At 33.9% G+C, this 15,713-nt stretch overlaps 1 protein-coding gene across 1 annotated transcript; it reads left to right on the forward strand.

The window, feature by feature from the left end:
• The first annotated feature begins 5,912 nt into the window (after nt 1-5,912).
• On the forward strand, nt 5,913-14,517 carry LOC122294710. The gene is made up of 2 exons (XM_043103633.1): nt 5,913-6,098; nt 13,390-14,517. Exons 1-2 carry the CDS (start codon nt 5,913-5,915, stop codon nt 14,515-14,517), a joined length of 1,314 nt encoding a protein of 437 aa, XP_042959567.1.
• The last annotated feature ends 1,196 nt before the right edge of the window (nt 14,518-15,713 follow it).

The raw sequence follows: 15,713 nt of genomic DNA on the forward strand, positions 1-15,713 counted from the left end.
GCCACACGAAGGAAAAGGATCATAAAAAGGAGATGAGACAGAAAACTGACAGATTGATAATGGAAATAGAAAATGAAGGTCCTCATAATGTGATGATGATCAAACAACTTCAAGGTGAGCTAGGATTGATGCTGAAGCAAGAAGATATTAACTGGTAATAGAGAGCAAAAAGGAACTGGTATAGGATAGGTGATAAAAATACAAAATTCTTCTACTCTTGTCCTAGCCAAAGGAGAAAAAAGAATCAAATATTGGCTATAAAGGACTCTCAAGGTAGTATGAGAACTGATCAAGTAGATATTGAAGGAGTCTTCCATGATTATTTTAGTACCATATTTAGTACCTCTCAACCAGCAATGGGGGCCATTGAATTATTTTTGAAAGACATGGACCTGAGGGTTACATGTTACATGAGCTTAGAGCTTGAAAAAGTGTTCATAAACGAAGATGTGGTTAAGGCTTAAAGTCTCCATGGCCAGATGGGTATGGAGCATGCTTTTATGAGGCTTATTGGAGAATTATGGGAGAGGAGGTAAGTAATGCTATTTTGGCTTTTTTGAATGGAGAGGGCAGCTTGGAGGAAACTGTTAATTGTATTTATATTGCTTTAGTCCCTAAAGTGGCTAACCTTGCTATAGCTAGTGAATTTAGGCCTATCAACCTATGTAATGTTTTATACAAGTTGGTGTCCAAGGTATTGGCTAATAGGTTGAAAAGATTCCTTCTTCAAATAGTTTTAGGCAATCAAAGTGCATTTATTGAGGGAAGACTGATAACAGATAATATGATAATAGCTTATGAAGCTCTCCATAAAATGAAAGTAAGGCAAAAATGAAGGGTGGGCAGTATGGCACTCAAATTGGATATGTCCAAAGCCTATGATAGGATTGAGTGCTTGTATTTGTAGGCAGTAATGAAGAAGATGAGGTTTGAGGTAGGATGGATTAATTTGATGATGGAATGTGTGTCATATGTGACTTATTCTATGCTAGTAAATGGTGAGCCAGGGAAGACTATAAAACCCTCAAGGGGATTAGACAAGGGCACCCTATATCCCCTTATCTTTTCATCCTATATGCAGAGGGTTTGACAGCTTTGACTAATGCAACTAAGAGGAGAGGGAATTTAAGAGGCGTTGCTGTCTCCAGAGAGGGTACTAAAGTTAGTCATTTGCAAAAAGTAGAAGACTGTGTCATCTTTGGGAGGGCCAAGTTATCTGAATGGTAGCAAATACAAAGTCTTTTAAAGATATATGAGGGTGCTTCATGCCAATGTTTGAATCTACAAAAGACTACTATCTTCTTTAGCTCAAATACTGATCAAGTGACCAGATCTCAAATTAAAAGTATAGTAGGTGTTTCAGTTTATGGAACTTATGAGAAGTATCTCGGGTTGCCAGCCATAGTTGGTAGATCTAAGTTTACTAAATTCAAAAACCTAAAGGAGAGAGTATGGGCAAAAATTTCAAATTGGAAAAATACTTGGTTGTCATAGGCTGAGAAAGAAGTGTTGCTTAAGGCTGTTGTTCAAGCAGTGCCAACTTATGCTATGAGTGTTTTTATACTTTCCAAGAGATTACGCATAGAATTAGCATCACTTATGGCCAAATCTTGGTGGGATCACATGCAGGATAACAAAAATATACATTGGAGGAGTTGGGTCAAGATGAGTGCTGCCAAGAGAATGGGTGGTCTAGGATTCAAAGATCTAGAATGCTTCAACAAAGCTATGCTTGCTGAACAATGTTGGAGACTAATAGAGAATTCTACTTCTTTGCTGGCAATTATTATGAAGGAAAAGTATTTTCGAGGAATTGGTTGTTTAGAGGCTAAAGTGGGTGTTGGTTCTTCTTTTATTTGGAAGAGTCTGTGCTCATCGATTGATCTTATTAAAGAAGGTATGTGGTGGAGGATGGGTGATGGTAGTGAGGTTAATATATGAGGGGATAAGTGGCTTCCTAGTCAAAAGTCCCCTAGGATCCAGTCTATTGCTATGATATTACCAAGAAATTCTAAAGTAAAGCAGCTTATTAATAGTTTATGATGGGATGTGGAATACAAGTCTAATTGATGAGTTTTTTTTCTGTGGAGGAGAGGGACCTTATCCTAATTATACATAGATGCAGATGGGCTGTTAGAGACAAGCAGATGTGGGGGTAATAAATGATGGTAGGTTCTCAGTTAAGAGTGCCTACCACCTTGAGCATAGAAGACTACTACGTGAGGCTGGGGAAACATCAAGTGGTGATAATTCAGTGGGGGGATGGAAGTGGATATGGGGCTTAAGAATGCAGGGGGTGGTTAAACATTTTTTTATGGAAGGTCTACCATGAAATCCTACCTACAAAATAGAATATGATGAAAAGAAGGGTGACATTCCAGTACAAAAATGGAGTATATCTGTCATAGATTTCAAGCAACTATGGGAAAAACTAAATGCCAAGCTTGACAGTGAAGGAGTAAAAGTAGTTGCATGTATTATGATAAGAATTTGGCTTAGGAGAAATACATGGGTGTTTAAAGGGGTGTTTGAAGAACCCAGAAATGTGATAAGAACAGCAAATGAGGGACTTGATGAATTTATAGCAGCTCAAACCAGCTAACAGCAGTTGTTGATGGAAAGAAGTGTGGACAAAAGCACTGTAAAATGGGAAAAACCAAATGAAGGACCTGTCAAAGTAAACTGGGATGCTGTAGTTAATAATCAACTTAAGAAGGTTGGGGTGGGAGTGGTAATCAAAGACCATGAGGGAGAGATGTATGGATCAAAGACCATGTATGGATCACACCAGAAAATCAGCAATTGTTTTGGGAATGTCATTGAGGATTTGAAGACCATAAATGCTGGGAGAGACAATTGGGGGGTTCGGTTTGTACATAGAGAAGCTAATTGCATAGCTCATAATTAAGTTGGCAAAATTAGCATTCATGTTGAGAGAGGAAAGGTGGTAGATAGAAGAGGGCCCTATAGATATACTTACTGATTTACACAGAGATAAATATTATAATAACTGAAAAGTTTCTTTGATTCTTCAATAAAAGAGGTTTACTTGTTCTTTAAAAAAAAAAAAAAACTAAGTCAAAAAAATAAAAGTTATGCTATACAACATAGAATTGAAACAAATTTAAAAACAACAAATTACGTAAATCGAGAAGAAGGTAAACCATATTTAAAAAATAATAAAATACCATAGATGTGTTTTGCAAGTTGTAGAACCGAAGAAAAAGATGCATTAAATTGAACATCTCCTACATTTGCACATCTATTTGTTACACCATTGTCCTTTCTAAAAACGTGACATATGTCGAAAGATATAAAATTGGCCAAAAAAGGTCAGAATAATGTTGTATCAACTATCAAAGCTCATGATAAAACTGCCACGTCGGCTGTTTTTCTTTCTGGAACCAACGTACGTACCACAAGTCAGTTTCAACTATGAAGTAATGAATACCAAGCTGATAACATAGATGACGTAATACAAAAGTTTGAAATAGAAGCGATATGCGAACAAGCTAGCTAGCTGTTATTAATAATGAGTGCAATTTGAGTTGGTGTTTCTATTGAATTGTTTGACGAAAAAATCAATTGATAAGTATGTTCTTGAGGTTGATTTGCTTAATCATGAGTTATGCTAGATGCTGTTTTAAGGTGAACAAGTCTTGCAAACTCAATTTGAAACAACATGGGAGCCACTATATATTAAAAAGTGATTTTTATTTATTTTGATGCAAGTTTTAGATTTATCCACTTTTTTAAAAGGAGTGTGAGATTTAGACACTTAAGACTCATGTATAAATCATTTCCCCTTAATTAATTTATGGTATGATTGATAGACAGTTTTGTAATTATTCACGGGAATTAGATAATTTAAATTAGAGAATTGTTTAATTTATATATTGCTCGTTGTAAAATCATTATTTGTCCTAAAAGCTTAACTTGATGAGAATATATAGATTTTATTATTTATTTTATATCTTAACACTCTCACTTACGTGTGGGTTAGATTTTCATCAATAAGTAGCCTAACATGTGGAATATTTAATTAAATATGATAGAGAGTGTAGAGTCAGGATTCGAACACAGTACCTCTACTCTGATACCATATGAAATCACTTCTTATTCTAAAAATTTAAATTGATGGGAAAATATATATTTTATTATTTATTTTATATATTAACACTCACAAACAAGGTGATCAAATGCACATGATCGATCACGTTTACTGTCTACGTACCTAAACTTATAAGGTAATCTAATTTAATCATCTGCACATGCATGCGTACGTATTACGCGACGTAGTAAAGTTTATGATAGCCATTGGGGGCATGCATAAGAGATCATATGCTGAGAAAACTTAGAATAAGTTATCCAACTTAAGATCATGAGATCAAAGTATCCAATCTAATTAATTTAATTATGATCTTGTATATATATATGTATATATCTTAATTTGCACTATTGAATGCCAATCTGCTGATATTTTCTGTATTAAAAATGTTGTGAATGGGTATCATGTTTTATTTTGGCACCACCTCCATACAGCATCGTATGATCTCCAGATCAAAGAGAACATTAATATTAAATCCTGCTAGTGCTATCAAATCATTTAAGAAGACAGAGATTTATGTCCCAATTAATTAATTAATTAATTATGATATGGAATGGAGAGCATATGTTCTCTTTTTGTGGACCGATGTATCTATCATGACAATTCACAGACGATGGTCGGCTCTTGATAATTTCGTTCTTGCTGAGTTTATACGCTTCAGCTACCACAAGTTGAATGATCACCTTCTTCTCTCTCTATATATATTCCCCTCTTTATAAAAAGAACAAAAAAAGAAGAAGAGAACTGCGACATTTTTGGGTACATGAAGAATCTTTGAGATTTATTCGAGGGAGATGGAATTCGTGACTAATTATACAAAGTACAGTTGATTACATCATAATACAAGTAGTACTAATGATATGATATTAAGATAAATGTTACAGTCACAAAGAGATCTCATAAAAATAAATTCACAAATTGACATAAATTTATGTAATACGTTAAATTTACTTTATAATAAAAATAGTTTTACAATTTATTAATTTACTGAATTAAAATACATTATTTTGTAAATTTAATTTTGTGAAATTATTTTATGACTAAAGTATTTCTCTAATATGTTAGAAAAGAAAAAATTGAGATAGAATGGAAAAAGAGAGCTGCTACATAGCAGCATCACACCCAACACACCATCATTTTTGAAGTGTAAAATAGAAGAGGGTAAAATAATAAATTCACATTTTTCAATGATGTGAAAAAATGTGAGGCTGCTGTGTATATTTTTCCATGGAAAAATAATAATGAAAAGTATTTATTGTAATTAGCAAATATATTATAATGAGCTTGTAGATCATGTCGTTAAGTAATGTTCCAAAGAAAAGTATACAAATTAGAAAAATGGTTTTTTTGTTCCTCCAAAGTAGTACCCATTAGGTTTGGTTTGGTAGTAAGATGTGAATTTTGAGTTTTAAGATGAAATATTAAAATATTATATTTTAATATTATTATTGTTTTAAGATTTGAAAAAGTTAATAAAAAATTGAATTATTTATTATATTTTATATGAAAATTTAGAAAAATTGTAATGATGAGATGAGAATTTTGAGTTTGAAATGAAAATTTTGAAGTCGCAAACCGAACTATTCCAAGCATCTGCAGGCTGCAGTAACGGAGGAATAATATAAAACAAGTAGCGTAGATTCTCTGCTTAAAAAGAGAAATGATGCTAATCGTCATCAAGTAGAAATTAAAGGGATCTGCTTATTCCCTATAAATGTGTCATCGATCCGGCAGACAATCACAAAGCTCATCACATAGAAACAAATATTTAGAGATCATCGGTTGAGAGAGGCATTATAGGCACATGTCAAGGGCTGCGAGCACAAGTACTTGGCAGGCTACCGAGGCACCAGCCGCTCTACTTCAGATCCAGAGGCGGCCCAGTTACGGACAAAGGTTGGCAACAATTGCAGAAGAAAGCGAGAGTGGTAGTCATAGCAGTCAGAGCTGCAACCTGAAACAGCCGGCCATTAGCAGCACGTCCGGCAAGGTTGGTTATCCCAAGCGAAATCCCTCCATGGTGGCTAATTAATGAATCTGCTGAAGATCATGCAAGTGATCGTTTCCCTAGTTTGTGTACCTGCCATGCAATTGAATGGCTTCTTCTGTACCATAAGTTAGGGTGAATTTATCAAAAGATGGGATGTTACAAGAATAAAATGAATAAGTTATGCTGATTGCTATAGTCAATGAACCTGCAATTAATCATGCATGTACATGAATGCATGGATGAATTCTTTCTCTTCTCTTTATTGCAATCAATGTCATTTTATAGTCTGCGTGTTCCTAGGAGGCCGATGGAGCTGTAAGTTTTATTTTCTTGGACGTGATTAATACCAAGGTGGTCCTCTTGGCTAATCAAGAATCCAATAACAATGGTAACATTACAAAAGATCATATGTCTTTATTGGACAAAATTTTTCATCCAAAACAAAATAATTTTCGTCACAAAGTAAGAATATTTATATTAGCTGTTGCTTGCAATCAAAAGGTCATATTAGCTGTGATTGCTAAGATTATAATGATTAATCCTTCCTATACAAATCATACTTCGAATTGTTAAACACTCCAATGTAACTAATGAGGCCTAAGGGTCTGTTTGACAACACAACCGTTATCAAATATTCTCATATATATATTTTTTTTAAATATTACTCAAATATTTTTCAATTTCAAATATTTAATTGTTTCAAACTACCAAACAAAATGCAAAAATTAATACTATTTTTTCAAATTTTCAAACAAAAATTATATTTAAATAATTTTTAATTTTATAATATTTTTATTCAAAATTTTCTCTCTCCTTTATCAAAATCTAATAAAATATTTTAATTCAAATCATTTCATTACTATTCACTTATATACGAAGATATACTAAGTCGATAAAATATTTTATAAAACAAAATAGAAAAAGCTCGCAAGGAATTAGAAGATGGGGTACTTCTTCCATACTTGAATTCTGGCGGAATCTCACTTTTTTTTATTAGATTCTCATAAATTGTAGCTTTGAGATAATTAGATTATAATTACCATTTGGTCGTTGGCGTGGGCCGTATGCTCCAGAAAGCGGGTTTTGGATATCTCCATTATTGCGCGCCTATGTTAATGGACTTTATGAGTGGGCGGTTATTAGTCATTTATTGTCCACGATCATCAACATGGATTGTAAAATATTTTCTTCCTTTTTTTCATCAAAGTTACAAAAATACATTTAAGGGAAAATACAAGAAAAATAAGATCGGGGGCTGGCAACAAGGTTAATCTCCAACGTCCCTTGTCGCAAATAAGTATTCTCATGAAGCTCTTCGAGCCGATCCTCCATGTCTTTCAACCTACTCTGTATCGGAGCAATCTGTGCAGCTACACATGAGTCAATCTCGATTTACATAGTGTCAAACCATGGAGGTCGTATCCGATCTTCACTTTATGAGGTCATACCAGCCTACTATGTTGATGGATCGAGTAGTGGCCCAGTCTGATTATTTGGCACAGTCGAGCGGATGTTAGGGTTAACCGAATAAACCGACGGACCAGCTATTTTTGGACCGGAATTGATCCGGTCCGGTCCAGTCCAAAAATTGAATTCGGTCCGGTTCACAGTCTAGAAATTTTTCACCTTGATCGGACCAAATGAAATTTTTTTTAAAAAAATTATATATATTATTTACATAAATAATTTTATAAATTAATTATATATATCACAATATTACATAAGTATTATATTCTTTAATATATAACTATAATATATAGTACTAGTATATATTAATATATTAACATATTATAAGAGTTATAGTATAAATTATAGTATATGTATAAATTTCTAATAGTATTAGTATAGTTAACTTAATATGTTAGTATTAAATCACTATAACTACATAGAGTATTATTTATATAGTATTTAATATAACTACATAGAGTATTAGTAATAAGAGTATTACTATTATTTAACATAGTATTACATAGTGTCATAGAGTATTAATAAATATGTGGGATTTAAAGAGATATAGTAATACTAGTATATTATGTATGTGTATTATTAGTTATAGTAAATAAGTTAATAACTATTACTAATTTATTATATACTAATAGACTAATAGTATTAGCGTATGACTAATATATATATAATAGTATATTATATGTATATATATTAAATATATCATAATATAATTACATAAGTATTAAACAAAATGCCCTTGGATATAAAAAAATAAAATAAAATAAAGAAAAAAAAGTCTAGAGTAGACCGATCGGACCGGTCCTTAGGGAGTTCAGTTCGATCCAGGGTGGGAAAACCTTGGACTGAATAGGTCCAGTTCGGTCCACAAAACCTCTCCGAATCAGACCGGACCGGACTGGACCGGACTGAAGTCCCCCTAGTTAGGTTTATTGGCAATGAAGGGAAGAACAGATTGGGAAATCCTAGCTGGAAGAACTAAAGCTGTCGAGTGAACTGAAGTGAGAACTAAAGTGAAGATTTGTTTAGTTGATCAATAACTTAAAACGGTGCGTTGAGGGGATGGAAGAAACGGTGCATGGCGAGCTGGCTAGATGCATCTTAAGGAGCCTTAAACGATGCGTTTTAATTTTACTTAATGTCTTGTCAAAATGCTGTGTTTCATTAATATTAAACGTTGCGTTTATATCTTGTGATAGAAAGAGTTTGTTCTTGCTATTAGTTTATTTCTTACTATCATCTATTAGGGAATTTACAATGTCAGAGTGAATAAGAAAAAACAGAGAGGGGAGCATAAGGATTAGTTTTTTAATCTTGTAATTTGGACTCTCATGGAGGTTGAATTACCTCGAACAATCCCAGTCTATTTTCAATGAAAATTATGACAATATTTCCCACACTTTTATTTTGATGTTCATTACAATTTCTTCTTCCTTATAATCAAAATCTCACACCAAAAGAGTATATTTCTATTGGGCAGCTAACATTTGGTATCTAGAACCTACATCCTGATGCAGGGGTGGTTTAATACAAATTGAGGTCTAAGGCGAAATTTAAGTTAGTTATTTGTAATTATAATACAATAAAATATAAATTATTATATAGAATATTTTAAAAATTTTCAATAAAATGAGACTTTATTTAAAATATTTAAATAATTTTTTTTTTAATTTATATTGAATACTACATCTTAAAATGAGGCCTTAATGCAAATTTTATACCTCAATTTAGCAAGATCTTAAAAAATTATTTAAAATATAAATGATTAATTGTATTAAATATTAAGTTTAGTATTATGGGGTTTTGCACACATTGAAAAATATAAAAGTTATTTCAAATTTTATTTAATGAAATGGTTTTTATTTATTTATTTATTTATTTTAAAAAACACCTCATTTCTAATTTTGAGGGTCTAACATAAGGTGGGGGCCTTGGGCAATGGCCTAAATGGTTTTACCATTGAGCCAGCCTTGCCTGATGGTAGAGGGCACACGCTTTAAGCAGCAACAAGACTCACTCCAGTGCCAAGTAGACTCCCATGAAGAAGGCATGCACAATATCAATGAGAGGTTAGATTAGCTTACAGATATGATAAGAATCTTAATGGCACACCAAAATATCAATATTCACAAAGAAATACAAGTGGGCTTAGAAGGGGAACCACTACCTCACAGGGGAGGGTTTACAAGGGGGGTTCATTTAGAGTTTCCTCACTTTTTTATGACAATCCATTAGGGTGGATATTTAAAGCAACATTATATTTTGATTTTCACCAAACTCCCCTTACACATTGTTTGTTAATGGCTTCCTATCACATGGAGGGTGAAGCCTTGGTGTGGTACCAAGATGTCATGGAGTCTAGCCAGTTTACAAGCTGGGAGACCTTAGTAAGAGCCCTATTGTTGCGTTTTGGCCCTAAAACCTATGATGAGCCTATGGAAGCACTCACACAACTCAAACAAACATCCTATGTATCAACTTATAAGGCTTAGTTTAAGGCACTATCCAATTGCTTAAGGGGCTTGTCAGATCAACACAAACTTAATTGTTTTCCTAGCGGGTGGAAAGATGAAATTCACTTACCAGTTTGTATGTTAAACCCTCTTAATCTTGGAGTTGCTTTTAGTTTAGCTAAGATACAAGCAGAGTATTTAGCTAGCATGGGAAAATCCTTATTTAAAACTATTCCAAAGAAGGGATTTTCCCCATTTGGAACTATTTCTAATATTGGGAGTTAGTTGACAGAAGGTGTTAGTAAATGGGGAAAATATTTACCTCCTAACAGAAGGATATCATCTTCCACAATGGATGAGAAGCGTTGAAAAGGTCTTTGCCATCACGACAGTGAGAAGTGGAATCTTGCACATAATTGTAAGACCCCAAAAATATACTACTTACAAACATAGGAAGAGGTTGAAGAAATTGGGGATAATGTTAAAAGTGGAGGTGAAATGAACAAAGATAAAACACAACAACCTGTATTGGAGCAAACTGAGTTAGAAATCTCACTCAATGCAATAGTCGAAACTCCATGTTCTCACACTATGAGGATCCTTGGAAGCATATATGGAGAACAAGTGGTAGTGTTGGTAGACACAAGGAGTACACATGATTTTATGGAACTGTGGATTGCACAAAGAACATGGTTGAAAGTGGAAGAGACAAGCCATCTTAGTGAAAATTTCCAATAGGGACATGGTACATGGCGAGGGTTAGTGTAGCAATGTGGCCCTTACACTCCAAGGTACACATTTTACTCCCTTTTTCTATTTACTGAAGTTGGGGGGTTGTGATGTAGTTTTGGGGGTGAGCTAGTTACAAACCTTAGGCCCCATTATGTGGGACTTTTCGAGATTAACTACGGAGTTTGGTGAGACTGGCAAAAAAATTATTTTGAAAGGTTTAACTACTGAGGGACTTAGATTTTAGGGTAGTAGTAAATCTATACTCACATCTATTAACTGTGGGAAGGGATTATTGTTGCAACTAATGGAGAAGGAACCAACTGAATTACCCCTAAGTACTCACCCTGAAATTGAGACCATACTCAGAACCTTTCAACAGGTTTTTGAAACACCACAGGGGTTACCCCCCTTGCTCCCATGATCATAAAATTATCATAAAGAAGGGCACATGACCAATTTCAACACGCCCCTATCGTTACCCCTATTATAAAAAAACTGAAATTGAGAAAATAGTGTCTGAATTGCTACTGTTAGGGGTCATTTGACCTAGATCTAGCCCTTTCTCATCCCCGGTAATGTTGGTTTGAAAGGCGGATGGTAGTTGGTGATTATGTGTGGGTTACAGGCCCTAAACAAAGAAACGGTGAAAGATAAGTTTCACATTCCCATGATTGATGAATTGCTTGATGAATTATATGGATTTGTAGTATTTTCTAAGTTGGATTTGAAATCCGGCTATCACCAAATTCGAGTGGTTCTAGACGATATACCACAAACAGCCTTTAGGTCACCAATGCTACTTCCACCTTCCAAGGGCTTATGAATTAGGTCTTTAGGCCATATTTGAGGGAGTTTGTAATTGTCTCTTTTTACAACATCTTAATTTATAACAAGTGTTGGGAAAAACACTTTACTCACATAAATAAGGTGTTGACTACTTTGCAAGTTCACAAGTTATATGCAAAGCTTTCCAAGTGTAGGTTTGGTGTACCAGAAATTGATTATTTGGGACATGTAATTATTGCTGATAGGGTTAAGGCTAACTCTTCTAAGGTGATTGCTATGTTGGAGTGGCAAAAATCAAAGAATGTGAAGTCATTACGGGGTTTCCTTGGTTTAATGGGCTATTATTGAAAGTTTTTATAAGGCATTATGGTGCAACTGCAACACCCCTTACATAGTTGCTACGAAAAAATTCATTTGTATAGATTGAGGAAGCCAAAAAAGCATTTCAGGACCTCAAGAAGGTTGTGACACAGCCACCAGTACTTAGGCTGCCAGATTTCTATTAGCCTTTTACAGTGGAGTGTGATGCGAGTGGGAGAGGTGTGGGAGCTGTTCTAATGTAATTTAATCAGCCCATTACATATATGCAAGGCACTGAAAGGAGGGCCCTATTACTCTTGACATATGAAAAACAATTATTGGCATTAGTTATAGCAGTTCAGAAGTAGTGGTTGTATTTATTGGGTCGATCTTTCACTATTAAAACTGACCAGCAGGCCTTTAAATTCTGACTGGAGCAAAGAGTGGGCACAATGGCCTAACAAAAATGGTTGAACAAACTCTTTGGCCATGATTTTGTTATTGTTTACAAAAGAAAAGAAAAGAAAATATAGTGGCACATGCCTTATCTAGAAACATGGTGGATGAAGTGTCACAAGAGGCTTTGCTAGCTATGACTGGTTCTGCTTGGTAAGTGGGATGAAAATTTTAAATTTAAGATGAAATATATAATATTATTATTGTTTTGAGATTTGAAAAAATTAAGAAAAATTTGAATTATTTATTATATTTTATATAGAGATTTGAAAAAGTTGTAATGATGAGATGAGAATTTTGAATTTGAGATAAAAAAAATTTGTTACCAAACCGAACCGTACTTTCCCACTCTCAATTGGGTTAAAGAGTTAAAATCCAGTTATAAAAAGTCAAATGAGGCCCAGCAGCTCATTTCCAAGCTAGCAAGTAATTCAGACCAGCTTAAGAGCATTCACATTGGCTTCATCAAAGCAATCTTCAAATTTTGATGAAAAGTACAAGTTTTCCATAATTCTAACATCTTCCTATCCATAATCCCACATTGGATTAGCCATTAGATTCATTAAAATAATAATATAATATTATATTTTTAATAATAATAATTTTTTTCATATTTTGCAATTAAACATACTATATGTACATTAATAATTTAATTTGATATTTAAATTATTGATTTCCAATTAATTTTTTTTCTCAACCTAATTACCAACAAACACATTTTGCCGATCCTTTTTCTACCTAACAATCAAATATATAATAATTTAAGGAACAACAAGCACATATACAATTTGTTCATCCAAGATAAAATATTATGTTTGAAACTAACTACAAACCACCCTTCTTCTCTACCTAAACTTTACATCTACAATTCTATCCTTGGTCAAACACATTCATTCCACCATACACAATACCCAACATTCATATCCATAATTCTTCAAACCAACTTGTAGATGTAGCTAACCGTCCTTCCTTTGCCAAGTTTTTTAGATGTAGCTAATAGTCTTGGATTAAACCCTATAAATATATTCATTCTTGAACTACTTCCCACTCATCAAAAATCAATATTTCTTCTTCCAATTCTTTGCATTTTTTTCTCTTAGGTCCCTATGGATCCCTATAGCAATACTCTTTATATGTTAGATGAAGATTATTTCGATCATGAGGATCTTATGATAGAAGCAATGGCCCTACATAGACAACAACATGCAACTCTCGGAGCATCTTCTTCACATCGTCCTAATTCTCAACCTCGTATGTTCATCCGACGCAATCCATTGAAAGGTCATGAACGCCTTTGGAAGGATTACTTTGCTCAACCGCCAATATATCCGCCAAACGTTTTTAGGAGGCGATTTCGAATGAATCGTGATCTTTTTTTACGTATACATTCTACAGTTCAGACTCATGATGATTATTTTATCCAAAAGAGAGACGCCAGTGGTAGGCTTGGATTGTCTTCCCTTCAAAAGATGACCACGGCAATTAGGATGCTCGCATATGGGATAACAGCAGATCTTATGGATGAGTATGTAAGAATTGGAGAAAGTACTGCACGGTTGAGTATGAAGAAATTTGTAAAGGCAATCGTGTCAATCTTTGGGGGTGAGTACTTGAGGTCTCTAACCAGCAATGATATAGCAAGGTTACTAGAAGTTGGACAAATGCGTGGATTTCCAGGAATGTTGGGTAGCATTGATTGCATGCACTGGAAATGGAAGAATTGTCCTAGTGCTTGGAAATGTATGTACTCTGACCACGTAAATGAACCAACTATTATTTTGGAAGCTGTTGCCTCTTATGATCTTTGGATATGGCATGCTTTTTTTGGTTTACCTGGGTCTCATAACGACATTAACGTACTTGATCGATCTTCTGTTTTTGCTGCGTTGGCCGAAAGTCGTGCTCCTCCATGCAACTATACTATCAATGGTCACGAGTACACAATGGGATATTATCTTGCTGATGGTATATATCTTTCGTGGGCAACATTAGTAAAAACAATTCCTGCTCCACATGGGAAAAAGAAAAAACATTTTACTGCTTGCCAGGAGTCTGCAAGGAAAGATGTGGAACGTGCGTTCGGAATACTCCAATTTAGATTTGCAATTGTGCATGAACCTGCAAGGTATTTCCATCCTGAAGTTCTAAACGATATTATGTACGCATGCATTATCTTGCACAATATGATTGTTGAAGATGAACGTCATCTATATCTCGGGGCTGACTAATTCAATTATGAAGCCAATGATGATACTCCATCCGAGCCAATTTCACGCGATAATATACCTGAATTCATGGAGTTCATTGCCCAACATCATCGTATTAGAGATAGAGGCACTCATTCTCAACTCCAAGCTGACCTTATCGAACACTTATGGAATATGCATGGCCGAGCATAATATGGATTTCTTGAATAGCCAACATCCTTATGGTGTATTGTAGTGCTCATTAAAATTCAGCTTCTTTTTATGACTTCCTTTTTATTATTTTAATGTTGAGAACCTATCACTAGTTTGTTTAATTGAAGGCAGTATCACTTGTGCCTTTTATTAACTTATATGGATATATATATATATATATATATATATATATATATATTTATTTATTTATTTATATTGAAGGCATTATATATTGTGCATTTTATTAACTTTTTCTGGATATATATATATTTATATTGAAGGCAATATATATTGTGCCTTTTATTAACTTATATGGATATATTTATATTTATTTATATTGAAGACAGTATTAGAAATAATTATATGGTAATTAAATCTCGTATACAGCTGCAACATTTTCTTAAAAGCTACACAAATTCAACTTCTTAAAAGCTACACATCTCGTATAAAACCAGCTTCTTAAAAGCTGGATTTATCTCTACACATCTCTACAAATTCAACTTCTTAAACTGGTACACAATATCACCCATACATCTCGTATGGATCTAATAAAACCTACACAAACTATACTATTAAGTTAAACTATACAGCTGCAACATCTGGAGCTAATAAAACCTACAACAACTATACTATTAAGTTAAACTATATAGCTGCAACATCTGGAGCTAATAAAACCTACACAAACTATACTATTAAGTTAAACTATACAGCTGCAACATCTGGAACTAATAAAACCTACACAAATTCAGCTTCTCTCATATAAAAAATACAGCCTCAAAACAAAAAAAAAAAAACAGCCACATAACAGCGTACAAAATCAGCCTAACTAAATGACACCATAAACAACTACCATTATCATTTTAATGTCCACAAACAGATCCAAGAGACAAGTTTAAGAATACAACTTCCATTCACCAAATACTTCCAGCAAATACAAGTTGCATCACATACAAATAGTTCCACAAACACTTCCAAAAAGATGGGTACTTCACAGATTTTCTATCCACAAACAGTGCCAAAAACTA

Source organism: Carya illinoinensis, chromosome 14, assembly GCF_018687715.1.
Source record: "Carya illinoinensis cultivar Pawnee chromosome 14, C.illinoinensisPawnee_v1, whole genome shotgun sequence".
In the NCBI taxonomy this organism is placed as follows: Eukaryota; Viridiplantae; Streptophyta; class Magnoliopsida; order Fagales; family Juglandaceae; genus Carya; species Carya illinoinensis.